This window comes from Lontra canadensis, unplaced genomic scaffold, assembly GCF_010015895.1.
Source record: "Lontra canadensis isolate GAN:19392208 unplaced genomic scaffold, GSC_riverotter_1.0 scaffold150, whole genome shotgun sequence".
Lineage (NCBI taxonomy): Eukaryota > Metazoa > Chordata > Mammalia > Carnivora > Mustelidae > Lontra > Lontra canadensis.
This window is the reverse complement of record NW_022631144.1, coordinates 716448-731136: the sequence shown is the minus strand read 5'-3', so window position 1 is coordinate 731136 and position 14689 is coordinate 716448. Positions and strand designations below refer to the sequence as shown.

Below are 14689 nucleotides of genomic sequence, written 5' to 3'. Positions count from 1 at the left end.
ACTGGGGGGCAAGTGGCTCAAACAGAATCAATTAGAGTCCTTCCCTGGGACTGACAGATAAACATTTGGACAGAGACATTTTTCTGCTGCAGTTACTTGGGAATATGTGAATCAGGAGGGGTGAGTTAGTAAGGACTTCTGGTTCCTATAAAATGGTAAGTTAAAATAGATTGAGGGCTCCCTTTGCCAAAATAAACCCTAGAGAAACAATATAGTAGATTCTGGGAACTAGCAAAACACAAACATAAGACTGTGAGAAACCCCAGGGGAGATGGAAAGTTGCCTTGAATGTGTGTGTGTGTGTGTGTGTGTGATGGAGGTGGTGGTAAACAGGGAGAGTTAGTGGCAGTTTCCAAGCAGACTGGAAGCTTAGCTTGGAGCAATACACAAGTCCTACTCCAGCCTCTCCCTCAATGGTCATTGGAAAATTAGTGTCTCCCACCAAATCAGCTACAACAGGTCAAACCACAGGGGCTGGTTCTTGGGGTAATATCATGGGTATTCAGAGTTCTGCCTTATTGAGGAGATGAGAAGGTGCAGCCTGGCCATAAGCTGTCCTCAGATATTCTCTCCTCAGTCCAAGTCCTCTTAAACACCAGGGCTGGTAGATTACAGTCAAGGGAGAGTGGCTTCACCCAATTCTGTTTTATTCCTGGCTGAGTTAAAAATGAAACACTGATCAAACAAGTCCTCTAGAAAAGTGCAGCACACGGTGGTGCCTGCGCACACTGTCTTCTCCTTTCTTTAAACTTTCCAGGTCTGAGTGCTGAGTGCCTGGCCCCTGACCGTTACCCAAAGTGGTTGACACCTCCAGGGGACAAACATGCACAGGTCAAAATAATGAAGTATGGGGTGAAGACAGCTGACTCCAAAGAATTCCAAACTAGGCAATGCACATGTTCTGAAACAGACATTCTGTAACCAGTGTTACAGCAATGTAACCAGCAGACCGAGCATTTTTAAAAAGCATAAAAACATGCTTAAAGAGATGAAGAAGATATAAGACTCATATTGTGGCAGTCAGCAGCCAGCTTCCCGATCATGTGAGGAGAACTTCTCTGCAGAAGGATCATGTGGACAGGGGGCCAGAAAGAGACATCTGAGGCCTGGAGGACCAGGTTAGGCCTGGAGGCACTTGTTCTCAGACAGCGTGAGCTATTCCAGTGTATTTTCCAGTGAAATGAGCCCATAAGTCCCTTTCCGCTTATGCCAATTTGAGGTGGGTTTCTGACCTTGCAAATGTAAAAGGTGGTGATAAAGCATTCCTGACCAGCAGAACAGCCGTTGGTTAGATTGGACCTGGGCTCTGACTGGATCTAATATCCCTATGTATCCTCAACCCCATGAAATTTGTTTAGCATTTCTAATAAGAGCTTCTAAAGGAAACTCTATAGAACTTCAATTCTTTCATCTGAGACATTTTTTTAGCTTTTATTTTAGTAAGTTTTTTAAGGCACTACCAACTCTAAAATCCAGAATATAAACATATTGTAGCCTCAGTATGGCACAATGATTATGTTTTGTAGTCAGATAAACCAAGGCCTAGCCAATTATTTCTGTGTGACCATGGATGAGTAATTTTACCTCTGAGTAAAATGAGAGTAATAACACCTATCTTGAAGTAATAACATCTACCTTGAAATGAGAATAATAACATCTATCTTGCTGTAAGGATTAGAAATAAAATGTAGGTTGCCTAGCTACTTTTATATCTATAGCCTAGCTATTATTATAATCATGATTATTGTAGATCTTACGTTCGGTAAGATAACTGCTTAACTACCTCCTATAAAATTGAGCACTCTGAACTATCCATGATGATCCTTTTAGGGAATTATTGTGGATCTCTTAAAAAGAGAACTTCATTCAAGGCATATCTTTCCACGTAAAAAACAAATATCCCCAGACATCAGTAACAACAAAAGACTGGGTTTCTGAGATTCCAGAAAGCAGAATTCTTGCACCTGAGTCATTCGAGCTCAATGATGATCTCATGCTCTTTAAACAAGATTATATTACTGAGAAAATTCTTTTGATTCTCACCAAATCTGTATTTCCCAAGCTCGTTCTATTAAATTTTCCTCACTCATTCGGGTCTATCTGTACGTTCTCCAAAGGTGGGGAGAGTATTTCGTGTGTTTTTGGTCTCCCGCAGCATGTATGCACATCTTTCTAAGATCACAGCTGCCTGCTGTGGTTTGGGCTCTACACACGTAGACTGGCCCCTGCAATGCTATAGATGTCATGGATGGGTGGGCTCCTGGGCTGTCTCTCAAATGTTCTCTCATTTAAAATGAGCAAAACTCTGCCATACCAACAGTATAATTAAATAGATCCAAGCTGCAGGGATTGCCAACATTCAGTAAAGTCTGCCAACCCTTCTTGTATCTGAAATCAGGGCAAGTTGACAGGTAGTGGTCTTGGAAAATTCCTCAACAGCCTGTACTCCAGCTATTGCTTTGTATTAGTGACCTGGCCCATAAGTAAAAAAATAAGGAATTCTATGAATGTGTCTAAAATTTTAATAAAGTAAGGCATAACATGAAGTAACATAATAGACATAATGATGCTATGTATTTTATTTTCAAATTATTTTTTCCACATATGTATTATATTAGTATCTTTTTTGGTCTTCATGACAAGCCATGGGACAGAGAAGACAGGTGTCACTGCCCGCATTTTAGAGATGAGAAAGCTCAGCCTCAAAGAAACTGTCCATGTGCACGGTCAGGGAGGCATGTAGTTGAACTAGTCCTGAATCTAAATTTTTTTTTGACAATAACAATAATGAAAGAGGAAGATGATGGTGGCTCTCATTTGCTAAGATCTTACCATCTGCTGAGTACTTTGCTCAGTATACACTTTATAACAATCGAGTGAAATAAGCATCATGTTCTCCACTTTGCAGATAAGAAAACGATGGCTCAGAGAGATCAATAACTTATTCTGGGACTGACAAATGGTAAAGAGCAACGTCAAGATCTGAGTCTTTCTCTGACTCCAACAACTGTACTTTTTCAGTATGCACACTGCAGCCTCCTCTGACGAAGATCAGAGCTAATACATTTAAAATACATATACAGTAAAAAACATATTTGAATTAGAATGCCAAGTGATAGAGGTAATGTTAACTCTCTCCTCAACATAAACTCAAGACTCAAAGACTAGAAATGACAAAGAGAATATAGTTACCCTCTGTTCCTTGGGAAAATGTATAAAAAATTCAATGTACCTAAAGTGCCACAGATTTGAAATTACCTTGGCATAAACACAGCTGTCTGACAGCCTCATGAATGGACAGTATTTATCGCACACAGGACACATGATGATATCTGTAGCTTGGCAGACTTCTTTACTGGAAAAGAGAACAGAAAAGGACTGCTTTTTAATGACATAAGAGCATGTTTTCCCTTCCAATTTCACCAGAGTCCTTAACCACTAAATAAGACCCAGTAGATTATTGTCCTTACAATCTTCCTAGCCTTATCTGTTATTAAAGTAAATGAGCGCTTGCACATTTTAATAATTTGATAAGCCTATTTATTTATGAGGTTGTTTCTTGGTTTTACTTTTTAAAAAGTTACACTCTGAAAAATACATGAAGCATAACACTGGATGTTATACCCTAAATGAAACAAAAGTCATTCACAACACTGTAGAAATTTGAAGCAATTTCATTCTGAATTATAGGAACAACCAGGTACCTAAAAGTGCCTGCCTCAATCTCCATGTGCATAAGTGAAAACTAATAATGGAGAGATAAATAAAAATGTGATGCATTAGTTCTATGGGAAAACTACATCCCCATTAACAATTCCACCAGAGAGTAAAATATTTTTACAAGTGGGAAAATCAATCAATCACTTTTACTTTTGCAATCACTTTTAAAAGCCACTTTTATTATTTAAGATCATTGTCCATCCTGGCAATAAAATCTCTATGAATACCTTAAACTATATTCTGGTGAGAAAGCTGAAGTAATCCTCAACACTGAATCATTCTCAAGACCTCAACAAGTTGGTAAGATGTCTTTCTGGCTCAGGTTTAAAGGGTCCTTGTAAAAATACAGAATTCATAAAAAAGGATTATTAGCCCACTATTTCGCAGGATTAGCAAAAAGAGAAAAGGTAAAAAGTCAGAAAGAGAGCAACTTTAAGCCAGTGAATGAAAGCATTTTTTTTTTTTTTTTGTGGACACAGAGTGGCTTATATGTCTATAAATGTAAATTTTGCTTCCCTGGCAGCATGGGCAATAAATGGAAGATCTAATAAATTGAGCCTTCTGAATTTTTCCCAGGAGTGACTGAGAATGAAGTTAGATGGAAAAGAAGTTCTACAATCTGGGAACATCCCGAAAGTACCACCACCCACATCTATATAGAAGCAAAGGCAGTTTTCCCCAAAGCTCCCCGTACCTGACTTGGCAGTGATCCAGAGTAATGACTCCATACAAGAAAACAAACAATCCAATGAAGGCCGCTGGGAAGAGCATGCCAGTGTACCAGCCCAACCAGGCAAAATACAACCCAATCTTCTCTCCAAAGTACCGCCTGTTTAAGACACAGGAGCCTCACAAATCAAAGTGAAGTGTGTAGAGTTAGGCATTATAATACTTTGCTCAGTCACGTTACTTTGTAGTGGCCTTGCTGATAACACAAGGCATCCAAGAGAATAGAGCACTTGACCAAACTAAGGCTCAGGCTTTAATTTCTTCTCCTATCATTATATATCAGAAATAGAATGAACCCTTCCATAAAAGAACATGATTCTATACAAGCTTGTTCTGAGACCACAGAATAACCCTGTGCCCATTTGGGAAGATACAACACTTATGACTACAGAACCAGGAGAATCTGAAGTGGTGGTGACAACACATCATCTCATCTTTGCCGTTTCTGAGTGTGTGCTTGTTTGTAACACATGTATTATCATTACATATATCTTTAAAAATAGGAAACAAAGTTATTATGAAAAACTGCAAACACCTCTTTCAATATTTTGTAGCTTTTTAAGATGTTTACAATGCTTGAATCACAAGATAGTAGAAAGAAAAGAACTCTACAGAGATTCAAAATGATTGATACTGAGAACAACTTTACTAAGTGATGATTTTTCACAAGTTTCAACATCTACCTCAGTAAATATTTTTCTGAGACTAACCAGTCTGCCTAGTGCCTTGAAGTGTACAAAGTTAAGGAATGTTCAGGGAATTCCTTGCTTTTTCTTTCTCAAACACATTAATAATATAATTGACTTATGTTAGAATACAACCCAAATTGTGCTTTCTATGCCTCTCAATTGCTATATTTTTATTAGTTAGAAGTTAATTACTTTTTAGTCTAATATAAGAATATTCTAATATTTTTTCATTCTAATTCTAAATAAATGTTACTGACCACCTGTTTCCAAATCCTGGCTTCTGCTTTCCTCTTAGAATGTCCAATAATTCCCAAAAGCTCTGAAAGGTAAACTAAAGATTATTTATCCTATCTTCCACTGTGACCCAAAAGAAACTTGCCACTCTCTGAAGACTTTTCCAATGTACATTCAAATAAACAGATATATTATTTTATTCATCCAACAAATATAAAAATAAGTTTCATGTGACAAATATTGTGCTAGGGACTGAGGATACAAAATCAGCTTGGTCTCTGCTCTTGTGCAGCTCACAGGATGACAGAGTAGACAGACATCAATCAATTAAAGAAATAAATTTATAATTAGAACACTAGGAAAAGGGCTATAAAAGGAGAGGAACACAATTCCCCAAGTATATCAACCAACCATGTGACCACCCTACTTGGGGAAGACTTCTATGAGGAGGTGACTATTAACTAGGTAGACAGGGGACAGGATCAAGTGTTTCCAGCAGAGGAACCACAAGTATAAAAGACCCTGTGGCAGAAGGGACCAGGTGAAATAAGGGCAGTGTGCCCAGAGCACCGATAACAAGAGATGGGCTGATGAGGCAGGCGGAGGCTCGGCCTTGGTGAATCTTATAAACCGTGCTAAATGCATTGATCCTTGTCTTGAGAGAATGGAAAAATCATAAGAGAGTTTTAACATTCAAAGGACATAATCAGATTTAATTTAAAAAATTATTCTATTTTTTTATTATGTTCTGTTAGTCACCATACAGTACACAAGTTTTTAATGTAGTGATCCTGATTCATTGTTTGCATATAACACTCCGTGCTCCATGCAATACACACCCTCCTTAACACCCGTCACTGGGCTAACCCATCCACCCACTTCCTCCCCTCTAAAACCCAATTTGTTTCTCAGGGTCCATAGTCTCTCATGGTTTGTCTCCACCTCTGATATCCCCTCCTTTATTTTCCCCTTCCTTCTCCAAATGTCTTCCATGCTATTCCTTATGTTCCACAAATAAGTGAAACCATATGAGAATTGACTTTCTCTGCTTGACTTATTTCACTTAGCATAATCTCCTACAGTCCATCCATGTTGTTGCAAAAGCTGGGTATTCATCCTTTCTGATGGCTGTGTAATATTCCATTGTATATATGGACCACATATTCTTTATCCATTCATCTGTTGAAGGGTATCTCAGCTCTTTCCACAGGTTGACTATTGTGGACATTACTGCTATGAACATTGGGGTGCATATGGCCCTTCTTTTCACTACATCTGTATCTTTGGGGTAAATTCCCAGTAATGCAATTGGTGGATCACAGAGTAGTTCTATTTTTAATTTTCTGAGGAAACTCCACACTGTTTTCCAAAGTGGCTGTACCAACTTGCCCTCCCACCAACAGTGTATGAGTATTCCCCTTTCTCTGCAGCCTCTCCAACATTTATGTTTCTTGCCTTGTCAATTTTATCATTCTAACTTGTGTAAGGTGGTATCTCAATATGGTTTTGATTTGAATTTCTCTGAAGCTAAAAAGATCACTCTATTTGGAAGGTAGAGAATGGATTGGAAGGGACCAGAGTAGAAAAAGGGAGACCAATTATGGGACAACAGCCATCATCCAGGTTATTAGGTGAAGGAGGCTGTATGGTCGAGGAGGTTCTGGGGTGTGGCCAGAATTAAGAGACATGGAGGAAGACAGGAAACAACATGTGTTGGAGGGGATGTGGAGAAAGGGGAACCCTCTTACACTGTTGGTGGGAATGCAAGTTGGTGCAGCCACTTTGGAGAACAGTGTGGAGATTCCTCAAGAAATTAAAAATAGAGCTTCCCTATAACCCTGCAATTGTACCCCAATGTTTACAGCAGCAATGGCCACGGTTGCCAAACTGTGGAAAGAACCAAGATGCCCTTCAACGGACGAATGGATAAGGAAGATGTGGTCCATATATACTATGGAGTATTATGCCTCCATCAGAAAGGACGAATACCCAACTTTTGTAGCAACATGGACGGGGCTGGAAGAGATTATGCTGAGTGAAATAAGTCAAGCAGAGAGAGTAAAGTATCATATGGTTTCACTTATTTGTGGAACATAACAAATAGCATGGAGGACATGGGGAGTTAGGAGAAGGGAGTTGGGGGAAATTGGAAGGGGAGGTGAGCAATGAGAGACTATGGACTCTGAAAAACAATCTGAAGGCTTTGAAGAGGTGGGGGGGTGGGAGGTTGGGGGAACCAGGTGGTGGGTATTAGAGAGGGCACAGATTGCATGGAGCACTGGGTATGGTACAAAAACAATGAATACTGTTATGTTGAAAATAAATTTTAAAAAAATGATAAAAAAAAAAAAAGAGACATGGAGGGAGCAAAATCTGTAGGACAAGAGCTATTTAAGAGTTGATATTTCCTAGATACTCCACAACATTGTTCTATTGGAAAATTGCTTATGTTTTTCATCTCCTTTCCTTTGGCCTATACAAATCTTAGTCTCTTCCAGGCTCAGCTCTACAGAACCTTCCACAGAAGCGCCAACCCATATCTATCCTTTCCATTTTTCCAAATTTTTATAAAACTAATCATCTTCATCACACATTTTACCTAATTGTGCATAGCCTTGTATTGTTTTCTAGTTGTTTCAAGTATGCAGAGCCTGTTTTACTGAAGGAAACGGAGTTTCTCAGATATGGTAGCTTCCATTTGTCTTTGCCAGTATTATTTAGCATCATGCTAGAAACACAATGGGTAGTTAATTAATGCTCATTAATTAATATTCATAAAGTCTTAATCAAAACACTGTCAAGGAGGGTGGATATTTTGCCTGCAGTAATTTTCTATAATTTTTGATCAGTATAATTCTGTAATGTTGGGACTGAGACTGGGAAGTGCACTTACTTTTACTTTTTTTTTTCCTCCACTGTTTTAGCATGCATTGAGACTGGTCCAAAGAAAAAAATCTCATCTCAGGAAATATTTTCCACTCACCCAGATTATCTGGATTATTTGTTACTAACACAAAGGATAGTATACAATTCATCAATCACCCTGGGTCAGTAGGAATAAATACTTAGTAACTAGGACTCTGGCAGGAAGAATGACTACCCAGGGAGATAAAATATAAAATGAGTTGTTGTATTATTTCATTTTCCTCTGGGCTCATTTTTTTAAGGGCACTAGAGAAAGTAAGCCGAATCCATCTAGTCTAGGAAATGAGACATGGTTTTCTTTTTTATAAGGAATCCATGAAGTATGGATTGTTGCCACCCAATCTTAATAACCAGTCTCTAAATAAGCAATGAGATGTCGGAGTATAATGTTGCCATGGCAGAAATTTGGACATAAATAGTTAAAAAAACATACATTTCCACTGTACAATTATCATCGGCTAAAAGCTGATATACTAATATGACTTGTAGAAGTCAAATAATCTTTAAAGGTTATTAGTTGAAAATTATAATAAGTCTGAAATTTATTAGAGTGATAGAACTCCATTTTTCCTACTTACATAGATAGTGACTAATATCCCATTTTTCACTAATATATTTAAGCACATCACATTTCTGCAATTGTTATAGATAATTTGTCAATAACAGTCACATGGATGGCTTGCTCCATATAAAATCCTGTGGGAGGCCCAACTGATCTCACAGGCCCTCTCCTGAGACCTTTCTGGAGGAAGCACTATCCTCATCAGAGTGAGGTCTAGTTTACCGAGAATGACCAATGTCCTCTTATGAGTTCCCTTCTTGAGATGAAGCTAGATTTGAGTAAAAGCTCTGTAACTCAGAATTTTTCCTTGTCCCAGCTGACAGCCTGTCCTAACCATTCTGTGCAAGTTTTATATTTGCAATTGGTTAAGAACTCACCTTACAAGATCCAAAGGCTGGTATTTATACCACACACCCCAGGAGGCCCAGCACTCATAGAGCAGATGTCGATGGTTTTCCGCTCCATGGGTTCTAATGGAGTTTTTACTTCTGTAACTTCCCTGGGGTAAAAACACCACTTCCATGAGGTAATATCCAAAAAAGCCATAAGGAAAAAGCGACAGTAACACTAGTCTTTTATGGAAGGAGTAGTGGTAGGGGTGATATAAGAAAGAAATGGATCCATACTATTAAAGGGAAAACAGTTATTGTGGACATAATCTTGTTGATGGTGGTATGTAGTAAAAAGTACATGCTTGCTAGGAATCAGGCAGGTTTGAGCTGAGTTCAAATTTAGTTCCACTACTTTTGGCTAGGAGACCTTAAGCTCTCTGAGCCTTAGATTTCTAGTTCATTATGGAACTAATAATTTCTGCCTCATTAGGTTTCTTTCATGGTTTGAGTGAATAAAGTGTCTTGCCTAGAGGCCATGCCCAAAACTTAGCTCTCTTTTCCATTTGTCTCAAGACAGGGCAGTTGGTAAACAGTCACAGTGGTATTTCTGCATTATCCATACAAAACCCCTAAAATATAAAAGATGGATGTAACCTTAAAATTACAACAGTTCAAATCTAATTCAGCCACCTCATGGGACAAATGAGGAGACCAAGGGCCAGACAGGTACAGGTTTTTCTGAGTTCAGTTAGTGGTGATGTTAGCTTCATAAACAGAAAAAGTACTTTCTGGAAGTGGACTACTTAATAACACTACCTTGAGAAGGTCTTTCTTAGTGGAAGGTGAATGAGGCTGAGAGACAAGAAACTCAGGTTCTAGCCTCAGCTCAACCAACAACTCACACAATAACTAGGAGGGCAACTCTTCTCTAAACCTCTATTTAAATGTTTAACATGAAACAAGGGCAACAATATCTGCCCTTCTTGCTTTTCTGCTTTTGAAGGTCATTAGGATGTTAAATAATATAATTATGTTAAACTGAGAGTAAAGATTCAGAAGTGATTATGTTACTGTTGCTGGTATTACTAATTTGGAAGGTCTCTTCTCATAGAATACAGGGCTTCACTGAGATGTGCAAGCCCAAGAGAAGAGGCCTTAAATTACTCTATGTGGTTACAGAGCTGCATCTTCTCAGACATCCTCATACCTGCCACCTACTCACCTGCACAGATATTTCTGCTCACCTACCATTGCTCAGACCCTGCCCTCACTACGGGCAAGGGCCCAGCTGTGGGGGGATGCAGTTGTCACTGAAACCTTTTTTGGCCAATCCAATGAATAACTACAGAAAGCCACATGATGTTTGTGTGTGTGTATGTGGGGGTGAGAATCTGTCTTGAAAGTTCAGAATCACCTGTGTGTGTCTTTAGAAAACCTTTGGGTCAAAAGATTTGCTTTTGTCATATGAAAATGAAAATTTTCATATGACAAATTTCATATAACAAAAAAGCAAATGAAAATTTGCTTTTGTCATTCCAAAAATGTTTCATGGAAGTCTATAAATAGGGTGTGAGGCCAAAGCTTCTAGAGTTTTCTTAATGAACAAGATTTGTAAAATTCCCCATTGTCTTTGCATCCTTGTGGTGTGTAAAACAACAAAAACAGCACTGTAAGCCAAACAAAAGGTATGTTTTGGAAAGACTTGCCATTTGCAAATTGTTGGAACTGTTCTGCAAAGTTTACTGGCAAACTGTTAACATTGTTTCCAGTAGAAGACTTCTGGAAATAATTCCCAGGAGGTCCAGCCTCACTAGTTTGTGAGGTCCTACAGGGGATTGGCAAGGATAATTATCTCTGTGCTCTCTTTGTCACACAATGACTGGTATAAAGTAGGGGTTCAACACCATGAAGATGACAATAAACTCTCACCAATGGCAAGGATTATGTCCCTAAAAACCTATGTGTACAAGAGAATTCTGGGTTAAATAACCCAAGATTAAATGGGAAAAGTAAGGTTAAGGATAACCAGACTTATATTTCTAAAGTCCTTATATATGACAAAACCCATGTAGCAAATAAAGAGAATATCAAAATTTATATATCTTAAATGAGAAAAAATAGGTATAATATTATTCATTTCCATTCACCACCATTTGATTGCCAGAGGCTTTTCAAGATGACTCCCTCCTACTCTCTAAGGAATAGCTATAAACTTCTAAGTTACAGAAACTATATATTTCAGGAACATTTTCCCCACAGGTCTGGTGCCTCATGCAAATTTTCAATGCTTCTTTATTTTATGACTTGGAGTCCCTCATTGATTCCTCTGAATTCATGCTGAGTGACTCTTGATTCAAGTATTCTTACAATTACATAAAAAAGATATATAGAAATAAATTTATGTTGGGGGAGAAACATCACAATTCAAGTAGGCCCTCCCTAATTATCCATTGAAAAAATTAAATTCATTCTGAACAAATGTCATATCAACAAACTCAATTAATGACTATTCCCAGAAGCTGATTTAATAACAAGAAATTAACAGAGGAAAGGCAGGACAATACCTCATGCAGAGGAAATGCAGCTTCATAGGAGCCATTGGTAAGCAAACGATTCAGACCTAGAATAACAAAAAAGTTCACTTTGAATTAATACTGAGTTTGAGTTCTCACAACATTCAACACTAATATAAGGGTGATACTTTTGGAGAAAACAATCTAAGCTTTCAAATGTGATTCAAACCCAGCTGGGGACTCCAATAGTTTAGAAAGTTTTTCTATCTGCTAGGAAATCGGAATCAAGGGCTGGGAAACTGGATTTTCAAATAGAAACAAAACAGTGAAGCATACTCAGTACAGTGTCTGGCACAAAGATGGGAATATATTGAGAAAGTGGATGAATTTATCATACCCCCCCCAAAAAAGGTTTTCTACCAGTTCTTTTTATATTTTTATTCAGAAGTTTAATGTGGATAAATCTAGCCCTTCCACAGTGGACTAGTGGTGTGATTTTGAAAAAAGTCTTCTTGTCCTCAGGCCTCAATTTTCTCATGCATAAAAGGGGGGAGGGGTGCTGGGTATATGACTTTTTTTTTTTTTTTTAGAGAGAGAGAGCCATGCGCACAAGGGAAGGGAGGGGCAGAGGGAGACAGAGAGAGAGAGACTCTCAAGCACGCTGCAAGTTGGACATGGAGCCTGATGCAGGGATCGACCTCACGACTTTGACTGAGATCATGACCTGAGCTGAAATCCAGAGTTGGACACTTAACTGACTAAGCTACCAAGGTGCCCTGGTTATGTGGATTATTTTTTTAAAAATAGCTTTATTGAGGCATAACTGACATACCATAAATGGCACAGATTTAAAACATACAATTTGAGATTTGCCTTATATATGCATACCTGAAACCATCAGCATAGTCAAGATAGTAAGCATATCCATACCCCAAAGTTTTATCCTGCCACTTCATAACTACACTCCTCCCTATGCCATCTCCAAGGTAAACACTGATCTTTTTTCTGTCATTATCAGTTTGCATTTTCTAGAGTTTTATATAAATGGAATTATACATTACTCCTTTTTATCCAAATTCTTTCACTTAAGATAATTATTTTGAGATTCATCCATGTAGTAACTCTTTTTTTTTTTTTTTACTGCTGAGTATACCATCATATGGATCTATAACTGTTTATCTATTCCCCTTGATATTTGTTTCCAGTCCTGAACCATTACAAATAATGTTACTGTGAGCATTTATGTAAAAGTCCTTCTATGGATATCTGCTTTTATCTTTCTGAGGAAAATTCTGAGAAATGGAATAACTAGATCATATGGTGGGTATATATTTAACATTATTTGCCATCTGTATATCTTCTTTTCTGAAATATCTGTTAAAATCTTATGTCCATTAATTTTTTATTCAGTTATGACTGTTTTTTATATATTCTAGATGTCTTTCATTAGACATATGCTTTGAATTTTTTTTCTCATAGTATGTGGACTCTCTCTTCATTCTTTCAAAAATATACTTCAAAAATCAAAAGCTTTAATTTTGATGAAGTCCAATTTATCCAATTTTTTCTTTTATGAATTGTTTTCAAGAAATTCCAAACTAACATAAGGCCATGAAAATTTTCTTTGGGGGTTTTTTATAATTTTAGGTTTTATATTTATTTTTTAAATTTTTAAAAGATATTATTTATTTATTTATTTGAGAGAGACAGCACAAGTGGGGGAAAGGGACAGGGGAGAAGCTGGTTCTCTGCTGAGCAGAGAGCTCCATGCGGGGCTCGATCCCAGGACCCTGAGATCATGACCTGAGCTGAAGGCAGAGACTTTAACCCACTGAGCCAGCTATGTGCCCTTATCATCTGACTCTTGGTTACAGCTTGGGTGAGGGTCCTCAAGGTCCTGAAACAACCCTACATTTGGGCTCTGTGCTCAGTGCAGTCTGCTTGAGACTCTCTCTCCCTCTCCTTCTGCCTCTCCCCATCTCTTTATCCCAAATAAATAAATCTTTAAAAAAGATATGTGAGGTGTGTACACTGAAAACTATAAAACATTTGTGAGAGATATTTAAGATTTTAATAAATATATCTTGATACATTCTGTTCATAGCTCAAAAGACTCAATATTGTCAATTCTACCCAATTTAATCTATAGATTCAGTGCAATCTCAAACTCCCAAGGTTGTGCATGTGTATGTGTCTATGGAAATTGACAAGCTGATTAAAATATTCATAACCTAGAATAGCCAAAGTAACTCTGAAAAGAAAAAAAGCACAAATGGAGGGCTAATGTTACTTGATTTCAAGAATTATTACAGATCTAAAGTAATCAAAAGAGTGTGGTGTTGATGTAAATATAGACAAATAGATCTGTGGAACAGAATAGAGAATCTATGCAGCTTCATAGCATGCCCTGCCTACTTGTGATCTCTGTCTGTCAAATAAATAAATAAAATCTTTAAACAACAACAACAACAAAAAGGGTCAGATGCTAACAAACTGTGCTGCCCAGACACCCATTACATATCTCTTGTCAGATAAGTATTCCATTTTTTGGATATTATTATAAATGGTATGGTCTTTAAAATTTTAATTCCTTAGTGTTAGTTGCTAGTTTATAGAACTACAATTGAGTTTTGTATTTGTTTTGTTTCTTGCAACAGAGCTTTACTCATTCTACTAGTGTTTTTGTATATCCTGTTGGAGCTTCTATCCAGATGATCATGTCATCTGAGACTAAATACAGTTTTACTTCTTTTTTCAGTTTGGATGCCTATTGTTTTTCCTGTCTTACTGCATTTTGGCTAGTGAAATGATGAATATAAGAGAAGACATACTTGTTCTGTTCCTTATCTTCAGGGGAAGCTTTAGTTTTTACCATCAAGTACAATGTTAACTATAAGTATTTTATAGATGTACTTGACTAAGGTTGAGGAAGTTCCTTTCTATTCATAGTCTGCTGAGTTTTTATCATGAACAAAAGCAGAATTT

At 37.6% G+C, this 14689-nt stretch overlaps 1 protein-coding gene across 6 annotated transcripts in view; it reads right to left on the bottom strand.

The window, feature by feature from the left end:
• The window catches only part of ANO4 (anoctamin 4), a 450000-nt gene that overhangs the window by 83217 nt on the left and 352094 nt on the right, over positions 1-14689 (bottom strand). For all 6 annotated transcript variants that reach the window (XM_032844283.1, XM_032844285.1, XM_032844284.1 and 3 more), the window contains 4 exons: positions 11756-11811; positions 9237-9358; positions 4415-4549; positions 3259-3355 (listed from right to left, as the gene is read on the bottom strand). In XM_032844283.1, the coding sequence (XP_032700174.1) occupies positions 3259-3355; positions 4415-4549; positions 9237-9358; positions 11756-11811 (410 nt within the window). The remainder of the gene's footprint in view (positions 1-3258; positions 3356-4414; positions 4550-9236; positions 9359-11755; positions 11812-14689) is intronic.